The 23,944-nt window shown below is 47.2% G+C and overlaps 1 protein-coding gene across 10 annotated transcripts in view; it reads right to left on the reverse strand.

The window, feature by feature from the left end:
• The window catches only part of LOC137345743 (ATP-dependent translocase ABCB1-like), a 155,003-nt gene that overhangs the window by 86,666 nt on the left and 44,393 nt on the right, over positions 1-23,944 (reverse strand). For 6 of the 10 annotated variants that reach the window (XM_068009017.1, XM_068009006.1, XM_068009012.1 and 3 more), the window contains 5 exons: positions 23,432-23,609; positions 16,781-16,894; positions 16,092-16,202; positions 15,403-15,528; positions 8,537-8,740 (listed from right to left, as the gene is read on the reverse strand). In XM_068009017.1, the coding sequence (XP_067865118.1) occupies positions 8,537-8,740; positions 15,403-15,528; positions 16,092-16,202; positions 16,781-16,894; positions 23,432-23,609 (733 nt within the window). Of the gene's footprint in view, positions 1-8,536; positions 8,741-11,259; positions 12,656-15,402; positions 15,529-15,662; positions 15,718-16,091; positions 16,203-16,780; positions 16,895-23,431; positions 23,610-23,944 lie in introns of those variants that run through there. The other 4 variants (XM_068009042.1, XM_068009047.1, XM_068009056.1 and 1 more) reach the window with 4 other exon arrangements.

Here is a 23,944-nt window from a genome sequence, read left to right on the forward strand (position 1 = left end):
GCGGTACCCTCTCCTTGTTGCTCAGTTACACAGTCACCTGTTCCTGCACCCATCAGAGCAGTGCACATGGACACACAGTTATCTGTTCCTACACCCATCAGAGCAGTGCACATGGACACACAGCCACCTGTTCCTGCACCCATCCGAGCAGTGCACATGGACACACAGTTACCTGTTCCTACACCCATCAGAGCAGTGCACATGGACTCACAACCACCTGTTCCCGCACCCATCCGAACAGTGCACATGGACACGCAGCCACCTGTTCCTGCACCCATCCGAGCAGTGCACATGGACTCACAGCTACCTGTTTCCCCATCCGCCTTTGAAACAACCATGCAGAGCCTTGTGAGACTCCGCAATTGCCAGCTGCTGCCTGTCAAGCAGAGAGGGCGTCCAAAGGGGTCAAGCACTTGGGGAACATTCAGCAAGAAGAGACTGAGCACTAAAAGAAACAAGCATGCCGTGTCCAGTGGTAGCAGAAATGTGAATGCTCTTGCTGCAAACACAACTGGTGAGGTGGGAGTGCAGCCACACCGTTCTCCATCCTCTGTGTTGCTTTAAGGCAAAGGTAGGTAAGAGTGAAAGAAATGGAAGGTGATGCTGATAGTAGCAGGCAGGATTAAATGGGAATGGATGGGAAGACGCACGAGTAGCATAACCACTAGCAGGGAACTGCTGGGCTAAATGGCCAGCTTTATGTTCATAGTCCAAATGAAATGTGCTTCTTTTTCCAGCACCCTCACATCATTCATGTTTTCCCTGAGAGCAGCATTGAACCATCACGAGATAGGGGCAGTAACATCATCCTGACTCCTACAGCTGAGATGGGTACTAAGTGATTCATTGGCGGTGTTATCAGTACATGCCTTTACCGCAGAACACAAAGCATGCTCAACAGTAATTTCATTGGAGAGAGGGAAGCTCTGACACTGATGTTCTTTCCTTATTTCCTTTCATGTAAAACGTGCCCTTGAGAAAACAATCCTTAAGACTTAAGGACGGCATTCCAGCAAAGGAGGCAGTGCAGGAGAGGACGCAAGGATGTGCTGATTCCTGCATCTGAGGTGGGTAATAAGTGCTTCATTGGCGACGTTATCAATTGGTGCCTTCACTGCAGAACTTAAAAAGGTGTGCACAACAGTAATTTCAGTGGATGGAGGGAGGCAAGCTCGGACTCTGATTTGCTTTATTTCTTTTCATGTAAAACATGCCGTCGAGAAAACAATCCTTGAGACTTAAGGTCAGCATTCAAGCAACGAAGGCAACTGGATCATGCTGCGGAGCTCGTCACGATGTGGAAAGGAACATTGCATTTATGGATGAATTGGGAATGCACATTGGGATGCGCTTGGGGAACATTCACCAAGAATAGACTGAGATCAGACTCTTGTGACTTTGCCTTCTTCACATGGACAATACAGTAGTGGAATAGAGAGGCAAGCGTTCATTCACCACAAGGCTCTCCAGGAACAATCTCTTTAGCTGTGCATAGCAGAGACTCAGCCTGTCTGTCTCACGGGAATGCTGGAAACACAACACTCATGTATCCATGCACAGCAGTTCCTCGGATGCTTAATGAACTTAATAAAACTTCTCAATAATTAACCCCAGAATTGTTGAGGCTTTGTTTTGGATGCTATTTCCCCGACTTTGCAACTGCACTTCAGATATTCAACTGTGGTGGAGGGGTGGAGGTAGGGGGGTAGAGGGAGGGGTGGAGGTAGGGGGGTAGAGGGAGGGGTGGAGGTAGGGGGGTAGAGGGAGGGGTGGAGGTAGGGCGTAGAGGGAGGGGTGGAGGTAGCGGGGTAGAGGGAGGGTTGGGTGAAGAGGGGAAAGTGAAGATTGAGAGGGGGGAGGGGTGGGGAGAGCAGGGAGGGGTGGGGAGAGGGAGCATGCAAAATGCAGGGACCAGACAGTTGCAATGCCTGAAGTACTGTGGAGAAGTAGGGGAGAAGCAACTGGATTGGGCATCTGCAGCTGGAGGGAACGGCTGAATGGAGAGGGCCGGAAGCGAGAGGCCGTAGAGAGCTGCGGGGAGCGAGTGTGCGAAGACCTTGGTGTCGCCGGATCCAGGGACTGGCCGTTAAGTCTTTTGCTGTTGTGTATCTGGCGCATGCACAGAAAAAAGCACTCCTCTTCCGCTCCGCTGCTCCCCCGCTCCCCCACCCCCACTCTCCCCCACCCCCACTCCCGCCCTCCCCCCACCTCTCCCTCTCCCCTCACCCCCCTCTCCCCTCCCTCTCATTCCCTCCCTCCCCCTCCCTCTCTTCCCCCCCCCACCCCTCCCTCTCTTTCCCTCCCCACCCCTCCCTCTCTTTCCCCCCTCCCTCCCTCTCTCCCCCCCTCTCTTTCTCTCCCCCCTCCCTCTCTTTCCCCCCCCACTCCCTCTCTCCCACCCTCTCTTTCCCCCCCCTCCCTCCCTCCCTCTCACCCTCTCTTTCCCCCCCTCCCTCCCTTTCTACCCCCTCCCTCTCTCTCTCCCCCCTCCCTCTCTCTCTTTCTCCCCCCTCTTTCTCCCCCCTCCCTCTCTTTCTCCCCCTCCCTCTCCTTCTCCCCCCCTCCCTCTCTTTCTCTCCCCCCTCCCTCCCTCTCTTTCTCCCCCCCCCTCTTTCTCCCCCCCCTCCCTCTCTTTCTCCCCCCCGACACTCTCAACGCTGCTCTCCCCGGCCCCCGCGCTGCTCTCTCACTCCGGCCATTGTATACTGCCACGTGTTCGTTAGGTTTCCTCTGTGTGATTCTTTGAGCAGTGCCATCTTTAGTCCTGGCAGCTGCTACAGTCGCAATCTGTGACGTTTTCATGGCACATGCTGTATTTGCGCATGTGCCAAAACAGCGCCACCTACCGTTCGCGTTGTCAATAAATGCGGTCTTTCCCAAAAGCAGATACAGGAATTAGGGGTGCAAATTTCACTGCAGGTTGGGGTTTCCCTTCAACCTGGCACATGTGGCAACTCCGACAGTATTCCACTATATCTTTGTGGAGTTTTGGCCAATCACAACAAAATCTGGCCCATTCTCTTTGTTTGACCAATGAACACTTTCCACTGTGAATCTGATTGTATTGAAGCACAATTAAATATTTCCAGTATTCTTTGTATTATGTTTAAAACACTGAGATATGCTAAACCTATATGAAATTGTAGACGATCTGCTCTTCTCAGGTAACTGAACAGCATATTAAAGGGAGACCTTGTGAACCACTTCAGCAGCCACTAAAGATAGGTGGGCTTTACAATAATATCAGTGGGTTACTGGACCATGCCCACCTCCTTCTGGAATGTGCCTTTGCAAAGCAAGTCTGGAAAGAGATGCAGTGGTTCTTGTCGAGATTCGTCCTGAGCAAGTCTGTAAAACAGAACTCATTGTTCTATGGACTATTCCCAGGAATTCACATGGAGATAAATGTCAACTGCTGCTGGAGGACCATCAACTTGGTGAAACATAGAAAATAGGAGCAGGAGTAGGCCATTTGGCCCTTTGGGCCTGCTCCGCCATTCAAAAAAGATCATGGCTGATAATCTAATTCAGTACCCTGTTCCTGCTTTTCCCCCCATATCCCTTGATCCCTCTGGCTTTAAGAAATATATCCATCTCCTTCTTGAATATAATGATTTGGCCTCCACTGCCTTCTGTGGTAGAGAATTCCACAGGTTCACCACCCTCTGAGTGAAGAAATTTCTCCTCATCTCGGTTCTAACTGGCATACACCGTATCCTGAGAATGTGACCCCTGGTTCTGGACTCCCCAGCCATTGGGAACATCCTCCCTGCATCAAGCCTGTCTAGTCCTGTTAGAATTTTATAGTTTCCTCCAGACGCACTTTGGTCTGCCCAAAATTTGCTGGTCTTTCAGTGCATAAAGATGTCAAAGACTGAATGTCGCTGACTGGCACATTCCAAGGTCCAGGACTACATGCTGAGGGACGCACTAAAGTACGGGGCAGCTGCTGCAAAGGCTCAATGGGGAAACGCCCTCCCACATAGTATACCAAGTGGGTGGGAATTGTGCAAAATCCCTCAGGCTGTATGCATCAGAGAATGTTAGGCATGAAATGTAAATGTACATTGTAAATATAACCCGTAATGGCAAGTGTAGTGCGTCACCTCATGTACTGCATTGAAAGAAATTCATCTGTATGGCACTTTATGTAATGTCAAAGTTGAACAGTTATGTAATTTTTTTTACAAATTTTATGAATAAAGTATATTTTTGGAGAAAAAAAAATAAAGGACAAGGGAGAAATTACCAAACAGTATGGCCAAGTCAGGAATTCAACCAGTTATGCTAATAGTGCTACTTATTTCAAATTAATCAGGAGTCTTTTACCTGCAGTGTAATGGTTCTCCACTCAACAGTAATAACTACAACGAGCAGTTATATAGTGTCTTTAACATAGCAAAACATCCCAAGGCACTTAACAAGAGTATTTACAATTAAAACATTTTTGACACCAAGTCACGGAAGGAGGTAACAAGACAGATGTCCAAAAGCTTCATCAAAGGGGTAGATTTAAAAGAACATCTTAAAAGGCAGAGAAAGAGGGAGAGAGGCAGAGAACTTTAGGGAGGTAATTCCAGACCTTAGGGCCAAGGCACCTGAAAGCACAATAGTGGATTGGTTAAAACCGATAATGGATAATGTCATAGCTGATGTAGGACTAGTGGGCAGTGGGCTATAAAATTGCCTCATTCATATCAATCAGACCAAATTAGTATCTGCACTGTCGTTTAACAACCAAGTGTGATAATAGTGAACTATTACAGTGGGACACTGTAAACTCGTTTTCACAGCCACATCTCCTTCCTCAGTGACTGTCTCCAGCTCCGACTTATTCCACGTGGATTCCAACTGCAGTTTCACCCATCATGCTTTGAAACCACCCAGGATCACAGGTATCTCCGAGAAATACAACGTTCCTCGGACTGCTACTCTCGCCGCATCCTGAGATCCACACTCAGTGCTATGCGCCGCCACATGCACACACTGGACCTCTCTCTCCAGCAGCACCGTCTCACCTTATCTCAAAGCTGTTCTACTCCGCAGTTTCATCTCATCTTACGTCTCATCCGACGCATTAACAAAAAACTTTTTTTCTTCCTTTCAGGTGTTAAGGAACGCAAGCTCCAGCAGCTGATGGGGACTAATGCCCCTCCAGATCCTCCCTCCACTTCACTTCCCTCTGACCCCACCCCTTCTGATCTGACCCCTTGCCGTGTATTCACTATACCCTCTGACCTCCCCCTCTCTGATGCTGAGCGTTCTGTACTCAGCAAAGGTCTCAGTTTTATCCCCTTACGCCCCCACCTCAATGAATTTCGCGCTCGGCATGACGTTGAGCTCTTCTTCCGTCGCCTCCGCCTCCGGGCTCACTTCTTCGACCAGGAGTCCTCCCCCCGACCAGCAGACCCATTCACCCGCCTCCAGCATTCTCCCTCTACCTGGACCCCTCCCCCTGGCCTCTTACCCGCTCTTGATCTCTTCATTGAAAACTGTCGGCGAGACATTGGTCATCTCAATTTCTCTGCCCCCCTCACTCACTCTAACCTGTCCCCCTCTGAACTTGAGGCACTCCGTTCTCTCAGGTCTAACCCCGACATGGTCATCAAACCTGCAGACAAGGGTGGTGCTGTTGTTGTATGGCGTACCGACCTCTACCTTGCAGAAGCTCAACGCCAACTCACAGACACCTCTTCCTACCTCCCTCTGGACCATGACCCCCACCACCGAACATCAAGCCACCGTCCAAAGGACTGTCACTGACCTCATCTCCTCTGGAGATCTTCCCTCTACGGCTTCCAATCTCATAGTCCCACAACCCCGGACAGCCCGCTTCTACCTCCTTCCCAAAATCCACAAACGGGACTGTCCCGGCAGACCCATTGTGTCAGCCTGCTCCTGCCCCACTGAACTTATTTCTTCCTATCTAGACTCTATCTTTTCTCCGCTGGTCCAGTCTCTTCCCACCTACATCCGTGACTCTTCTGACGCCCTACGTCATTTTGACAATTTCCAGTTTCCTGGTCCCAACCGCCTCCTCTTCACTATGAACGTCCAATCGCTCTACACCTCCATCCCCCACCAGGATGGTTTGAGGGCTCTCCGCTTCTTCCTGGAACAGAGGCCCAACCAGTCCCCATCCACCACCACCCTCCTCCACCTGGCTGAACTTGTTCTCACATTGAACAACTTCTCCTTCAACTCCATGCACTTCCTTCAAGTAAAAGGTGTCGCTATGGGTACCCGCATGGGTCCTAGTTATACCTGTCTTTTTGTGCGATATGTCGAGCATTCTTTGTTCCAGTCCTACTCAGGCCCCCTCCCCCAACTCTTTTTCCGGTACACTGATGACTGTATCGGTGCCGTTTCCTGCTCCCGCCCCGAACTAGAAAACTTTATCAACTTTGCTTCCAATTTCCACCCTTCTCTCACCTTTACATGGTCCATCTCTGACACTTCCCTTCCCTTCCTCGACTTCTCTGTCTCCATCTCTGGGCATAGGTTGTCTACCAATATCCATTATAAGCCCACTGACTCCCACAGCTACCTCGACTACACTTCTTCACACCCTACCTCCTGTAAGGACTCCATTCCATTCTCCCAGTTTCTCCGTCTCCGACGCATCTGCTCTGATGATGCTACCTTCCATGACGGTGCTTCTGATATGACCTCCTTTTTCCTCAACCGAGGATTTCCCCCCACTGTGGTTGACAGGGCCCTCAACCGTGTCCGACCCATTCCCCTCCCTCCCAGAACCGTGACAGGGTTCCCCTTGTCCTCACTTTTCATCCCACCGGCCTCCATATCCAAAGGATCATCCTCCGCCATTTTCGCCACCTCCAGCGTGATGCCACTACCAGTCGCATCTTCCCCTCCCTTCCCCTGTCAGCATTCTGAAGGGATCGTTCCCTCCGCGACACCCTGGTCCACTCCTCCATTACCCTCACCACCTCGTCCCCGTCCCAGGCCACCTTCCCCTGCAATCGCAGGAGGTGTAATACCTGCCCACTTACCTCCTCTCTCCTCACTATCCCAGGCCCCAAACACTCCTTTCAGGTGAAGCAGCGATTTACTTGTACTTCTTTCAATGTAGTATACTGTATTCGCTGCTCACAGTGTGGTCTCCTCTACATTGGGGAGACCAAGCGCAGACTGGGTGACCGCTTTGCGGAACATCTCCGCTCAGTCCGCAAGCAGGACCCTGAGCTTCCGGTTGCTTGCCATTTCAACACTCCCCCCGCTCTCATGCTCACATCTCTGTCCTGGGATTGCTGCAGTGTTGCAGTGAACATCAACGCAAGCTCGAGGAACAGCATCTCATCTACCGATTAGGCACACTACAGCCTGCCGGACTGAACATTGAGTTCAATAATTTCAGAGCATGACAACCCCCCATTTTACTTTCTTTTTAGTTATTTTTTCTTCCTTTTTTTACATTCCTTTTTACATTTTTTACAATTTTTTTTGCATTTATTTCATTTCATCTTAGTTTGTTCAGTTTGCTTACCCACTGTTTTTTTCAGGTTGTTTTTCTTCAGGTTTGCACTTGCTGCTGTTCAATATTCAGTGTATTCACACCTAATCTGTACTAATGCTTTGTCTTTCAACACACCATTAACATATTGTTTGCCTTTGCTCCGTGACCTTTTGGTCAGCTATGTGGCCTGGTCCAATCTGCACCTTCTCCTTTGTTATCTCTTGCCCCACCCCCACCTCACTTGTATATAATCTGTGACTTTTCTAATATTTGTCAGTTCCGAAGAAGGGTCACTGACCCGAAACGTTAACTCTGCTTCTCTTTCCACAGATGCTGCCAGACCTGCTGAGTGATTCCAGCATTTCTTGTTTTTGTTTCAGATTTCCAGCATCCGCAGTATTTTGCTTTTATTTTACTGTCAATTATTAAGTGTGTCACTTAGCATAATGTGGAACATAAAGCACTACCAATTTATTAATTGTTTAATGCTTATTATATAATGTTTATATTTTCCAATGTTATTGCAAGAGAGATGTTTGATGAACACGTGACCAACTTAAAGGAAAACCTCCTCCCTTCACCGATCAGTGTTCACATGTCTCCAGAGATAATTTTCATCTTCTTTGCTTGGATGATAAACTGGCAGAGTGGATTACCTGCCCAATATAGACCCTGTCCAAGTCTCATTTCCATCGAGGGTGAATGTGAAAATTACTCCCTTTGTATTATGGGTACTACAGTATACCAGGCTCATTATCCACCAATTACAGAGTTAATGATCTTACCGATGCTGGCACGAGGATGTGCTGAGAAAAGGCTGCAGGTTTCTCTACAGGGGAGGAGGTTAACTCACACCTAAAACAGCTCCTGTAGACCTGCCAGATCTGGTGGCTAGGTGATATTGGTGGGAACTGGGCCAGAGCACTTCCCCAACTCTGAGACATGTGTGGCATGGAACAGCTAATAGAAAGGGGAGGGAAAGAATGTAAAGAGACTTTCCCACTCAAAACAAAAGGTAAGCAGGATTTGTGTTTTTGTCAAATTCAAAGACACACTTACATCAGGAAGCGTTGATATAAAGTCATAAGCATTTGCTTCCCTTGCTGCTTGCTCAATCTCTCCATCTGTTACATCTTCTCGGCCATAGCGTATGTTTTCAGCAATTGTTGTGGCAAATAATATTGGCTCCTGGCTTACAATGCCAATGCGTTGTCTCAGCCATTTCACATTCAAAGTACGGATATCATGCCCATCAAGAGTGATCTAAATGAGGAGATGATGAGCTTAATTTTAAGTTGACCATTTTATATCCAGTTAAGTCAGCAGTTACCAAAAGAATCAGCTCACTTTATGCATTTAACTTATTTCAATAAATTTTACTTGCCTTCTATTGAAAATCCCAGGAAATTGCCAGTTGCTATTTATTTACCCTCCTTTTCCTTATTTTTAGTTGTTTATTGACTTTGTTTGCATTTCCAACTACACACAATTCCCTGAGTCACACCATAAGCAGGAAACATGAGGCAGTCAGTCTTCTGTAATGGTACTCCCAGGTTGGCTTTTGAGTTTTTTTACTTCGACTGGAAGGTGGGAAGAGAAAGGGGGTGCTGTTTTGCAGTTGGTTCAGGCCCGGCCAAATTTAATTTCAGGACCTGATCACGTTTTTTTGGTCTGGATTTTAAGCGCCCGCTGCTCAGAACGGTAGCAGGCAAAAAAAATGGCAACTTGCTCACTTGGGCCACATGGCTGCTAATCTAAATACGCCGGTCGGCCCACCCCCCCAATCACGTGGACGGGACGGGCTCTATGACGTCGGCAATGATATCAGCTGCCTGTGCGCCAGCGCTGGTGCCGTTTTTAAAGGGCAGCCAGCTCTGCCAGCTAATTTACATTTTTAAAATGAATCGTCCCACCCCCACTGTTCGTATGAAAATTCTATCCCCCTTTCTCACCCCCCAATAACAATAAAATTAAGTCTTTGCCATTCCCTCTAAAAACACTTACCTTGCCAACATGACCTTTCCCCCACCAAACTGAAAAAAGTGCAGAGGTCGCCCCTTTCCACCATCCTCTACACTAATGATGAAAATTTGATCCCATCCCCCCGCCCCACCCCCCACCCCCCGACACTAGCATTAAAAACGTTAAGTTCCCCCCTTCCCCACTACTGGGATGCCTACTTTCCTCAGACAGGAAAGTGAAGGCGCATGAGTGCTGGCCGCTGCTTTGAAGATCATGGCCCGAGCATAAGATTGCAGGTTAAGTTTATTTAAAGTTATTAATTTCATTAATTAACATATATAAATCCAGGTTCTATCGCCTGGTGGTGGAGGGGCTGCCACAGAGCCTTGCCGCCACCGGGAAGATCGGTCTGGGCCCTCCTGATGTGGACTCCGTGGCAGGCCGCTGTCAGAATGATCTTCCGGCCCCACCACGGAGCCCGACATCGGGACCCCTGTAAAATCCCGGCCTTTGTCTCTGACTGTGACCAGGAAACAATGACTGTGTGGCTGGCTGGCTGTTAGGCGAAACTGCTTGTGGCACCAGGCCATAGCCAGGGAGCAGAGAGAAAGGAGGAATTGTGGGTAAAGGGCCATGGATCAGAGTATCGGAGACATTGGGGGTTGGAGACTCATAGAAGGGACTGGAGACCAATCCGGAGTTTGGGGGGAGGGGGGGGGGGTGGAACGGAAGTGAGGCATCAGAGACATATAAATGGACCAGAGAGAGATCCAAGACAGAAATTTAAAATGGGAATTAAATCTGAGGCACACAGCCTCATTATAATCTTCAAATGACCAGTCTGTCTCCTGGGAGTGGATTGGTTGTCCGCTCCCTGTCCCACCTCTGTTCAAAACAGAGGTGGATGGGTTGGAGGCAGGTGAGGGTCGGGTTTCTTATTTTTAAAATTTTTATATCCCACCCAACCCTAACCCATCTGTCTTTGGGGGTTAACATCTTACCTCGATCACATGAAATCACTGCTGGGTTGAATTTCCTCTGTTGCCTACTTTTAACATGATTGTTTTTGTGTTTTTATATGTTGCTGTCAGCTCTATTTGAAGTTAGTCAGGTTAATAACTTCAGTAAAATAGCATACTCAATATTGCCCAGAGGAAATTAAGTCTAGATATGAAAAAAGATGTCCATTGCACTGTCTCCCATGAAAATTGCTTCTTCTTGTCACTTGTTCTTCTCATGAAATACTTTCATGGCAACATATTATAAAATACAGTTATTCAATTCATGCGATATAAACAGATATTATTCAGTTCAATGGGTAATGGCATTTTTAAAATTACCTGAAATGGGTGCTGGACTAAGAAATGACAACAAAAGTTCAGATCATGTCAAGAATAAACAACGTTAAACGTGTAATGTATTTATATCTATTTTATCACATCAGATGCTGTTATGTTTTATGCTTTTGTCACACACTCACACTCGATGTGCATAAAGGTACATACAAATGACATGGACATTTATAGCGTCTGTATCACCCACTTTGCATGCCAACAGTTTGAGTGGATAGTGATAGATCTCTGTCCTTTGGATTATTTTAATCTACAGGTAAACTTGCCACTGTAAATTACTGTCTTGTGTAAGCTGTGGTAACATTGTACATGATACTTGCTTACCTATGCCTTGTTTCCTATTGGGCTTCAGTAGCTACAGCCAAAGTGACCGCATACCCTGGCATTCTCTGATTTGATCTTGTAATTCACTCTCACTGGCCCTTTTCTTACTCGTTGTCTACATTTGGATTTTTAGCAAATATTTACCATGTAGAGATGGAAATGCAACACAATAATCCAAATGCGATATAGCTGAGTTACATTCATCTAAAGATTTATCTGCTTCAATAAAGCAAGCGGGTGGCGAGAGTAGGGCCAGTCTAAATCCATTAGTAGTTCTGGATCAGCTGTGTTAGTACTTGAGGTTGAATGACCTACTCCTGTTTCTATGTTCCTGTTTACTTTGTTTGTTAGAAATGCACTTGATTGGGTAGCGTAGGGACAGGAAATAGCATCACTAGAAAGTAACTCCAACTGTTGCATGATGACTTTGTGAAATGTATTTCAGTAATAATCTGTTGAAATATTTTTATGAAGGGTAATTGTTCCAATCCTCACTATGACATAATTAAAATAAGTTTAATTTCCATGCAGAACATCTCTATCAGAGAAGATTGACAGAGTTTACCCCAATCTGAAATTACCTATGTTGAATTATATTATTTGGCTGTGAAGCATTTTGGGACATCGAAACATAAATAGGAGCTGGAGTATGCCATTTGGCCCCTCAAGCCTGCTCCACCATTCAATGAGATCATGGTTGATCTTCTACCTCAACACTATTTTCCCACACTATCCCCAATTGGAGGGTAGAAGATTCCTGGATCCCTCTCCTGCCCTCCTTTTGAAAATTGCATCGTGGTCCAGAGGCATCGGGATCCAGTGACATCCTCTGGAACTGCAATTTTCAATTCATGCTCGCACTCCTGCCTGCCCCCTCCTACAATTGAAAATTTAGCCCATGGAGTCAGCAGGTACATTGCTGGTTGGTAGCAGCATGAGATCCACCAACATGGATTTTCAATCTCAATTCCATTCACTTGTGCATACATTTCAAATTAGCTGTGAAACAACAGAGAAAGAGAGAGAGAGAGATAGACAGAGGCTGGATTTTTAAATTGTGGTCAGGAACCCAATGCCCAGATAATTTCTGGGTCCCAACCCTGCGCCCCAACTGCGTCACTCACGCAAAGCTATCTTTAAATGTAAATACCCTAACTGTTCTGGAGGTCAACATGACACCCAATTAGTGGCACCGAGTGTAAACAAGAGGCAGGAGCTGCCTGCAAAGCACAAGTGACAAAGGCAGATGGCAGCCATGATGGGGCCTGCTGCTGCCTTGGAGCACAGAGCAGGCAGCACCTTGGAGGGCCAGCAGCCTAAACGAGCACAAATAGAAGGTAAAAGTGCATGATCCAATGCAAGATTCCCCAGCTCCTGAAACTTTTCAACATCAATAAAAACAATTTTTAACCTCTCCCTGCATCGAACCTGAAAGCTGTGCACGAACCTTCACCAGACTGTTCGGGTTAGGCAATCTCAACTTTGAAAACTGCCTTCTCACCCTCCCTGGCCTGTTAACAAGCTCCTCAAGCAGCTTAATGGGCTTTTAATTGGAGATACGCAGGTTCCCCACTGCCTCCACTCCCACCCTCCCTTTGAAAATTGCCTCGCATTGCGGAGATGACAGGATCCAGTGCCGCCCTCCGGGAATGTGATTTTCAAATCATGCCCGCACCACTTCCTGACCCCGCCAGCAACTAAAAATCCCAGCCAGGATGTCGAAAAAAATAACATTCATTGAAAATGTCCTTTGGATACAGTATGTATTTTCCTTGTGCCTTGAGATTGCACTTCATACAGTCACCTGAGATTCCTCTCTCCTCTAGTGGAGAGATTACCCATTTATTTCGCTGGATTAATACCTCTGTTAAAATAGCAGAGAGGAATTTCAGATGACTGTATTGGTATTTATATACTAATATTTTTCAGGCTCATTGTCCCTGATGAGCTGACAGATGGGATTTAGTGTTAGTAGCAATAGTTCAGGGCCTAGGTTTATAAAGGTTCATATAAATATGACAGTCAAAATAGTTGTAAAGATATTGAAAAAGATAAAGATTAGAGCATCACAATCCTTCTAAGTGGGCGATGATTTGTTGATCGTAGGAAGAACTGGGCAGCAGATTTACAAAACTGACAATAGTTTTATCAAGGGTATGATACTGCACTTTTAACCTCTCAGTCAACCTCTGTCAGTCAAAAGTGAGTCTGTCATTATTTATTATTATAGCAGTTCAATTAAAGAAGAAATAAATTCTACTTTCAACTACATCTCTCAATGGCCGGAATTTTATGCTGCCCCAACAGGTTAGATGGTGGCGTGGGGATGGCGTAAAATTGAGCGGCAGGCTCCATGAGGCCGACCCGCCCCGATTGCGCCTCCAGACAAGTTTACGGAGGTCAGGCGGGAAGGCGAGTGGTGGGAAACGGCCTGCCTGCCCGAGGCCAATCAAGACCCTTAAGTGGCCACTTAACGGCCAATTAAGGGCCCTCGCCCACCTCCATGGGTATTTTACCCATGGCAAGCAGGTGTGCTGGGGATGTGAAAGGTTGCCCAGCGATAGCTGCCAGCCTTTCCGCGCCCCGGGGGGGTGGGCGGCATGGCAGTCGGGCACAGTGTGCCCAATTGAGGGTCGCCCCTACCTCCCAACCCACCCCCTGGACCCAAGACACGCCCTTCCCCCAAAGGACCACTCCAGCCTCACCAGGGAAGAACCAATCCTCCTGGTGAGGCATGCCCCTACTTACCTTCCCTCCTCGATCCATGGCGTTGGCTGGGCTGAAGTCCCAGCAGTGGCCACCGCTCCCGGTGGCGCTGCTGGGACCAAGAGTTGCGGGCCCGCTGATTGGCCGGCAGCTCACTGAGTCAGGACCTCCTCCCTCAAGTGGGTGGAAGTCCCACCTCGGGGCAATTAAAGCCTGGGGATCCATAAAATATGGGACGGATCCCCAGGCTAGGCGGAAGCGGGTTCGCCACCGACTTTCACGTAGGAATCCGGTTCCCATCCATCCACCGTAAAATTCCAGCCATTGGCTGTGCTTAAAATAAGTCATTGAGGAAAGGGACTTCAAACAGCAATGTGACAACAGTAAGCGTGACCGCAAATATCTTCTTTGGAACTCAGAAATGTTTTGACAGTGGTTTAATACTCATGCAATGTTAATTATGAAGATATTTCACAATTATCCATCCTCTTATTGATTTATTATTCTGCAGTAAGAAAACTTCTAAACAAGGACAGAGTTAATGCATAATAGCTGTGATTGTTTCAATTGTTACTATTATTTTGTTAATGCATCATTATCCTTCAGTCTTGGCTACTGTTGATCTTGGATGTGATGCAATTTGCAGTTTATGGGTAAAGTTTAAATATCAGGCTGCCTGTCAGTGATGTGGAATCTGACTCCATGTGAGGACTGTTCCTTCAACATTGGGTGAAAGTTAGAACCAATGGCCGGGATTTTATGGGCCCCTCTTAGGCAGGATTGGAGGCGGGTGAAATGGAAAATCGCGATGGGTGATGGGGCGGAGGGACGGGGAAAACGGGTGAGGCAGGGCAGAGGGCCTATTGCCTCCCCATTGCCAAGCGATCTTCCTGGATGAGGGATAGGCTAATGACAGCCTTCCTGCCCAGAGGGCAATTGAGGCACTTAGGTGGCCTGTTACAGGCCAATTCAGGGCCTGCTCCCACCACCACTGGGATCTTACCAGTGAGGACACCTTGCCATGCGTGGAGGGCACCTTGTAAAACGAGGTGCCCTCCCTGCGGCCTTGGGGGCCCCTCTTCTGTGGGCAATTTGTGGCCCACAGATGACCCCCACAAGGAACAACTTTACTCCCCAGGTTCCTCCTTCCCCTGTACTGCTCGACCATCCGCCCGAACCCCTCTCTGGGACTTCCGGACTGGCCCCAGCGACCCAGCCTCACCGAACTCTTGTCTGGGATTCCAGCACTGGGCCTGGGTCCAAGGCCTCTGCAGTACCAGCAGTGGCCACTGCTCCTGGTGTTGCTGCCAACGCTGCTTGCCCTCTGATTGGCCAGCAGCTCATGGAGGCGGAATCCACGTCTTTAAAGGGATGGGGATGCAGGCTCGTGAATCTCTTAATTGAAAAACACTGGAGGATCGCTCCGGGGTGGGGGCACGAAAATACAGAGGCAGGGTTCCCCCCCGCCTTTTCAGCCCGCGCCGGGAGTCCTGCTCCTCCACAAAATCCAGCCCAATATGTGAAATTATATGTTATAGAGCTTTCCTGAGAGCTCAGTAAACAAAACATAAACAATCATACTTCTCCTGCATCCGGATCATAGAACCGCTGGAGCAGTTGAATTGTTGTACTTTTACCACAGCCACTGGCTCCAACCAGTGCAACAGTCTTTCCACTTAAAATCTTCATGTTCAAACCCTTAAGAGTCTGCAGTTAAAAGGAAACTGAGAATTACAAGCATATAAAAAAATGAATTATGGAAAAAGAAGCGATTTAGAAATTATAGTCAAATAGTGCTTGCAAACATATCTGCTACATTATAAGCACTATTCATTCCTTACTTTCTTTTTGTTATCCAAGCCTTGGATTCAGAAGGAACAGACTTGTGATAGTTCTGTTTATTTATAAATATATAAAAAGAGTTATGGGCTATTATGTAATTCATCTGTTCTGCAAAAAAAAAAACTGGTCCATTACTTCCTCTGTTAAAGGACATTCTTGTGAACTACACTCCTAACCGGCACATCCTGCATGTCATTGAGGTCAGGGCTTTGATCTTTGCAAATCTGCAGGGAGGCGAACTAATTTTATTTCTTGCAGTTCAGTGATGGTTTGGCTGCAAGTTTCTTGATAGTTCAGTTATAACTCTGCCCTAGTCACATGCTATCTTTTAATCTAATGATCTATTAATACAAATTAATATTTTGCCATTGGCTTTTTAAATATGTTCAAGAAAACTACCGCAGCTGAATTTTTTTTAAAAAACATACTTTTGTATCTGGTCTAGCTGGATAGGTGAAGTGAATATTCTTGAATTCAATGTCTCCTCTGATGCTATCTGGCTTATAACCATCTTTGGAGCTGCTGTCTATAGGACGATGCTAGAAATAAAGATATACACAGACAGTGATTTGCATTGTAATATTTTGACAAAGCAACTAAATCACTTCCATAACAGGTGAGCAAGAAACTGACTGCACATAATACCTTTTGTTTGTATTTTCTTTCCAGTGTTTTTCACCTCCTCACCTGAAGTTGTTGACTTGTGTAGAGTTACACAAGGGCCAACAACTTTCTGGTACCTCAGCCATGTAGCCAATCCCCTTTTATGTGCCAGGATGATGAATGCTTATTGGAAATTCAACCAATGGGACATCAATGCCCCATCCTATTTTCAGAATGTCCAATTATGAACACTTTCCAATAGAGAAAACTGGACAACAATCAGGAGCAAGAACCCTGGCTCATTTTAATAATCGTTAGCCTTGGGTGTTGAAGTCCTTACTGGTGTTCTGGCTAAAATTACCAATGCAGCACAACCTGTGGAATGAACCACTGACCTTCCAGGCTGTTGACTTAGTTAGCACACTGCCATTGGTGGAATCCACTTTCAATGAGACAAGTAGTTGTACAGTTTACTGAATGTTAGCAGTGCGAAAGATATACGAGGCATATTTACCTTTGCAATAAGGCTATATACATTGTAAGCAGCACCTTGAGCCTGTGAAACACCTTCTAGGTTTGGTGTTGCCTGGCCAAGTGAGATTGCTCCTACCATTATGGAAAAAAACACCTGTAAAAATATAGTAGCTGGTTAGTTGTTGAGTTGGGTTTATTTACACAGAACACTGAAGAGCACTTCTAAAAATCTTCTCAAAGAAGATAATTTATACTGAATGACAGACAACCTTTTATGAGTATATAATAATGAAAACAGGACCCCGAGGATAAAAGAATACAGGTGGCAATAAAAGAAACTTCCAACAATGACAAAATTGGACATAGCTAGAATACACAATAAAACATTGTGTATAACGCACATATCCAGATGCACACAGGTACACAAACAGCAAGAAGAGAAAGTATCACAAAGTCATAGAGACATACTGGGCAGAATTTTAACTCACAAAGAGAGTGTGGGTTCACTTGCAAATGTTTTTTTTATTCATTCATGGGATGTGGGCGTCAGTGGTTATGCCAGCATTTATTGCCCATCCCTAACTGCCCATGAGAAGGTGGTGGTGAGCTGCCTTCTTGAACCGCTGCAGTCCATTTGGGGTAGATATACCCACAGTGCTGGGTTAAATCCCCCAAAAAACGCCAGCGTGTTGAAAACCTGACATGATCTTGCTCAATTCTGGATTTCACCAAGAATGCATTTGGAGGTGCGCAGGAAATCCCCGTGGAGATGTCAGGTCTTTAATTTAAATATGTTAAGAGGCAATCGATTCTGACTTAAACTCAGGATTTTGGCTTTAACAGCCAGCGCACAGGTTTCCAAAACTATCTGAAACTCACCAGAATCAACAACGCGAGAGCAGAGTGGGGACTCATTGATCAATGAAACTGACAGGCTTGAAAACCTTTCAAGGCTGAAACTTTCCAGCTGCATCCCTGCCTATGTGAAAGGCTTGTGCTCACAGGGCTTCTTCTGAGAGTGTGCTTTTACTGCTTTACAGTTGATTTCAACATTTCAAAGCCATTTCTGCTAACTTGTATTTTACTCACCTTGATCTGCACTTCCTGCTGTCAGCCATCACCATGGCATGGCAGCAGCTTATGCAGCTCTACCTTAGACTTCTGATGAGGAACAACAGGAACAGCATCAGCAACATCAACAGCACCCGGAGCAATAACAGCAGCAGCACAAGCTGCCTTCCCCACAGTCACTGGTCACTCCACAGGACAGAGAGGATAGACACAAAGCTCCAACTCAAAGGAGCCAAGACCCCCAACACAGGGTTATACAGGCAGAAGATCAGCTTTCACGACATGATAGAGCCATAGTGCCTCAGGAGACTCAGGCTTTCACAACAGGTCGACATCTGCAGCCTCCTGGAAGACCTCCTTCCCAGTGGACGAGGTGTCATTCATGCCAGTGACTGTCAAGGTGACCACAGCCCTAAATTTCTTCGTGGTGGGTGTGAGATGTCATTAAGTTGTTGGCTGTTCAGATGCTGATGTGAGAAGGTGCCTGAAGAGGGAGGAATGAGTGGAGCTGCACAGCATGTTGTTCTGAGGAGTGCTGTGCAGGAGAATGCTGAGAAAGTCAGAGTGTGTGGGTTGGCATCTGTAAATGGGATGCCATTCACTTTTTCTGCCCTCTTGAGGTCATTGATCCTCTTGTGGTACTGAATCTAGGTGTGAGGGACCATATTCCTGCTGCTAACTGCATTTGCTGCTTCCAGCCATGCCTGCTTGTCTGAGAGGCTGGCCTCCTCCTCCTATCCTTAGGAAACTATAGTTCTCTGTGGGCCCTCACAGCCTGCACCATGACCTCCAGGAGAGAGTCAGAGAAAGAGGGGGCAGCCTTCTCATGTCATGTTGTCAGCAACCAATCTGGAATACTTGGCTGGAATTTTACTGGCCCTTCAGAGAAGGGCTGGAAAACTCATGGCAGAAGGCATCAGGAGGGAAGCCGAGTGTCTTCATGTGCTTGCGAATATATTGAGAGGTGGCCGAGCTGGCAGGAGGAGGCTGCACTTCAATACTGCGGAAAGGTAATTAAACCTGTCAAAGAGGCAATTAAGCTGTTTCACATTTTTTTTTAACTCATTCATGGGATGTGGGCGTCACTGGCTATGCCAGCATTTATTGCCCATCCCTAATTGCCCTTGAGAAGGTGGTGGTGAGCTGCCTTCTTGAACCGCTGCAGTCCATTTGGGGTAGGTCCTTTTTATAGACTTTGTAGTGGTTAGATACAACTGAGTGGCTTGCTAGGACATTTCAGAGGGCATGTAAGAGTTAACCACATTGCTGTGGGTCTGGAGTCACATGTAGGCCAGACCAGGTAAGGACAGCAGATTTCCTTCCCTAAAGGACATTAGTGAACCAGATGAGTTTTTACAACAATCGACAATGGTTTCATGGCCATCATTAGACGAGCTTTTTAATTCCAGATTTATTAATTAAATTCAAATTCCACCTTCTGCTGTGGTGGGACTCGAACCCATGTCCCCAGAGAAATACCCTGGGTTACTAGTCCAGTGATAATACCACTATGCCACCGCCTATCCTTACGTCTACATCTTACAAGGGGCACAAGGTGAGGCGGAAGCTCAGTGGCAGGTCAGTCATGGCTGCAGTTAGCAGCCATTAAGAGTGGTAGTTTGGATTATATACTGGGTGCAAAGCAGCAGTGGCGGTCTGGCACCAAGACACTCATTCTGGTTGAGTGTCCTCACTGACCTGACATTTACATGTACAGAGTAAGGGTGGGAGGTGGAGGGGGTGGGATCGCCCTGAAAAGTGAGTTCAACTAATTGTTATGGGCCTCATTCGATTAGGCCTCGAAGCCTCCAGTGAGGTGGAGTATCAGACAGGGAGAGAGTTGCTGCCACAGGGAGCAGGCCTTCAACACCCTGAGGGGCAACGGGAGCATGAGCCTGGAAGGAGGCACAGTTGAGGAGGGCGCAGAGGGACACCAACTAGCCTTTTGTGCGCAGAAGAGGACACCTACCAGAGAGGGCCTACCAATAGAGGCTCAGCTACCTGCAAATGTTGGAGCAGCATTGTTGCTGAAGTCTGTGCCTCTCCAGGCAGGCAGTCACCAAGCTGTGTACCATGATAGAGGATGAGTTGAGCTCCATGGGAAGTGGAGGGCACCCAATGCCAGTGGCACTGAAGGACACCGTGGTGCTGAATTTCTATGCCTCAGGATCATTCCACGGATCTTCTGGTGATACCTGTGGGAGCTCCCAGTCTGCAGCTCATCGCTGCATCAAGATGGTCAGCAATGCCATCTTCAAGTGGGCCAGTCAATACGTGTGCTTTCACACTGATCCAGACAGTCAGGCTTAGAGGGCTATAGGGTCCAGGACCATCACCCATATATAGGGTGCCATCGATGGCAGGCATGTGGGAACCCGCCGCCCATGTCAGAAGCACCCTGAGAGGAGCCCCCAGATGCAGCAGCTCTTCTATCCTTTCAAGGCACTATGGCCCTCTATGCTCACTTAAGAACTTGAGGACCTGGCAGTAACTCCAGGCATCTTGTGTGTCTCCCTCTCATCCAGCCATTGCTCCGAAATGCTCATGGAGGTGGTGATGGCATGCAGGTTCGCATGTATCTCCGGCACCCACAGGGTGGATCTGGCTCTCCATGAGTGTCACCAATCTCTCAATGAAGGGTGCCATCCACACACATGTCAGAGACATGGCTGCAATCATGGCCTGGATGGAATTCTCCATCATCCATGAATGGGTGCGCATAGCATCTGGAATTTCCACCAGATGTTCAAGCACCTCATGCTCCAGGTCCAACATCTGCTGCTTTGTTGCTGACTCCAGAGGCATGCCATCAGTCTGAAGCTCAGCATTGCTGTACCCTCCCACAACCCTCCAAGTGTGAGTGGCCTCAGCTGTCTCAGCCTCCACCAGCTGCATTGGTGCAATTGTGCAGTGCGCACCAGATTGTGATCCCATAGCTAATCACGTATGACTACCCACTGATGTGAGAGTATCTGTGCTGGTATAGGGTGCAGGGGATTGATGTGGCTGCACACTCATATCCCCTCCTCCTCCTCAGAGGTGGATGGCTGCCCAGTCACAGCAGCTGGATGCTCTTGTTGTTGACCTGGGAGAGTGGGGAATGATCGTAAAGTGCATTCCATCCATCCTTCTGACTATTCCTAGTTTGGAGCTTCATGTGACCAGTGGTGGACACATGAGCACTGTGTTTCGTGTTGGCCAGATGGTCTCTTGTACCCATCCATAAGGCCACTCAATTTCTCAGGGCTCCACTCCCATCTCTCCATTAGTTATTGCCCGACCTGCTTCCAGGTTTCCAGCACCTCTTTCATGGACATCAGGATGGCAATATTTGGAATGCAGCCACCCATCTTGGCTCTCTCCCTTGCGTTCTAAACTCGCTTCTCCTTCAAGCACATAAATTTTCATGGTTAGTCGCCTGTCAAAGCCACATGCAACGCCTATGCTGGTGGCAGCCTGACAATCTATCATGGTACCACAGGGATGCTTTTAGCATGCGGCCACTCAGTAACGGTAGTGCAGGACTCATCTCTGACAGACCAGAGCCTTTCACAGAGAGGCTGGTATGCCTCTGACAGCTAATGCTGCTGTCTGGGCATTGCCAGTGACTGGGTGGGCATGCCCTTTCTACCAATTAAACATCCATTCTTAGTCACATATAAAGCTGTAAGCTTAACATTGTGTGCTACACTCACCTTGCCAGAATGCATCAGATCATTGATCCTTTTATGGCATTGCAACCACATGCAAGGGATGACACCATGACTGCTCACCTCCTCAGCGATCTCAATCTAGGCTCGCTCCATTTGCCGGGCCAGTCTCCTTCTCTCCCTCCTAGCCTGAGACATACAAGAACTGTGGGGCCACCATTAATCTCACTTCTGCCATCTGTGGATGTGTTTCAGTTGCCAGGGTTCCTCCCTGGTATCTCCAGGACATTTAAATATGACGGCAGCATTGATTAGGCTGGGACTTCAACCCACCAGTGCTGCCTCAGTGGATGGCTCCCCTGCCTACTGGACGTTAATTGGCCAGCTCTGAGAACATTTGGTACACATCTCCATTCCTCACCCACATGAATGGCATCTGCTTCTAGTCCTGACGTAGGGACTTCGAGGCTTCCAAGAAAATTCTGGCCAATGACTCTGATACTTGCTGGGATGCTTTTAAATAGAAATCCTTCCATTAACAGGTGCAGGTTGTCATGACACCCGCACCCGGTGGGGTGAATTTTACCGGCCTCCCAACGTCGTGGGTTAATGCGGAGGGGCCCAGAAAATGCCTCTGGGGGAGGCCCGCCACAGGTCTTGACACCGAGTAGACCCCGCCCCACATTACTGGCGGTGACGAGGCCTCGTGGCGGCCTCCCTGCTGCTCATCGACGGGAGCTGGAGTTAAATATTTAAATTAGTAAATTGATGACCTACCTGCTCCCGTCAGCCATCCTGCTGCCATATTCCGACCAGTTGCCAAGACTCCGCACCTTCGGATCTCCATTCGGAGATGCGAGGTGGCACACTGGTTGGGAGTGGGGAGCAGGTAAGTTTTCGGGTCGGGAGGGGGGTGCGGGAAAAACCACTGCGATTGGTTGAGGAGATGGTGGGAAGGAGTTAAAGGTGAAAGGTAATAAACTTTGGGGCGGGGGTGGGGTGGGGGGGGGGGGAGGTCAGGATCGCAATTTAAGTTTTTTGTGGGGGAGAGGGCAATTAATAAATTGTTTAGTCATTGGGGGGCTGGGAGAGGGGCTTCAATCTTATAATAAATGTTTTAATTCAACTTTAACATGTATATAACGGCATCGGATACCATTGCCGGGGACAGAGCACCCATCCCTCTGGTGGCAAGCTAGTAAGATTCAGCCCTGTGATTGGTAAGAAAACTCGGAAAACGGATGTTAATTCCCGCTTCTCTCACAATCAGGTATCCAACCCGCTACTGGCTCACCAGCTGTAAGCGGGTTGGTGAAGTAAAAATTCTGCCCATTGACTTAAACTCATGTACGAGAATGAGGTTTGTTCTCTTTGACTTCCCACCGGGAGTTTTAATCAGCCCTAAAGAATTAGATAGAAGAAGACAAGCAAAGGCACAGTTACATGAAAAGAAAGTGACATAGTTTTTCATTTTGTCCATTAGCCATTGGGATGAATTAACATATATAAAATTTAAAGATGGGTGGGGGAAATAAAGAGATGAAAGGAAGTTACCATCATCTGGTTTTACTAGAATCTGCTGCTAGTTGTTATTAATAATTTTTTTTTCACATCTATATAAGCAGGGAGGCTGGAGTTTTCTACTCTGTGTTCATCGTTAAAATGAATGGCAGAAAGTCACGGATTGCAAAGTGTGCAAGTATAAAACTCCAACCCAATGTTCCCTCTAAGCTGCACGGTGCTCAGCAACTGGGAAAATGCCATGCAGTGAACAAACTATCCGCACACAAGCCATGCTCTCTTTGAGATGCGCATACATGTGACCACGTGGCAATTTTAAAAGGACCGCGCTGTGGAACAAGCCGACTGCACACTGCAAACAGAAATTAGAGGGTAAATTGCTCCAACCCTAATCTCGAGTGTTCTGCAAAACAGCAATAGTAATTTAACTACCAGAATAACATACTCACAATCAAAACGTGTCCGATCGAATAATTTTCAGGTTCATCAACAACCAGCTTTGACCCATACCAAAAAGCAAGAGCATAGGAACAAAATAGTAAAAACTGTTGAAGACCTATTGAAATACTTGTGATGACAGATTTCTTTATTCCAAGCTCTTTAGCATGGTTTAAGTTGACTTCATACCTGAAATAATTAGAAGCAATGAATAACTACAATAACTATGATGTCTTTTCCAGGATATAACTAAGTAAAATTCTATCATTGTTCATTAAAGTCTAAAATGGGATAGTGCATCTTTCTGACATATTGGTGTGGAAACAGATGCAGTGGTTTTTGTCACAGTTCATCCCAAGCAGCTCTGTAACACAGGAGTCTGTGCTCTACGGGCTGTTCCCAGGGATGCACACCGAGATAAATATCAACTGCTGCTGGAGGACCATCAATTTGGTGAAAAACGCTCTTTGGTCTGCCCAAAACCTGCTGGTCTTCCAGCACAAAGAGTTGTCCATGACCGAGTG

Source organism: Heterodontus francisci, chromosome 2 (genome assembly GCF_036365525.1).
Source record: "Heterodontus francisci isolate sHetFra1 chromosome 2, sHetFra1.hap1, whole genome shotgun sequence".
Classification (NCBI taxonomy): Eukaryota; Metazoa; Chordata; class Chondrichthyes; order Heterodontiformes; family Heterodontidae; genus Heterodontus; species Heterodontus francisci.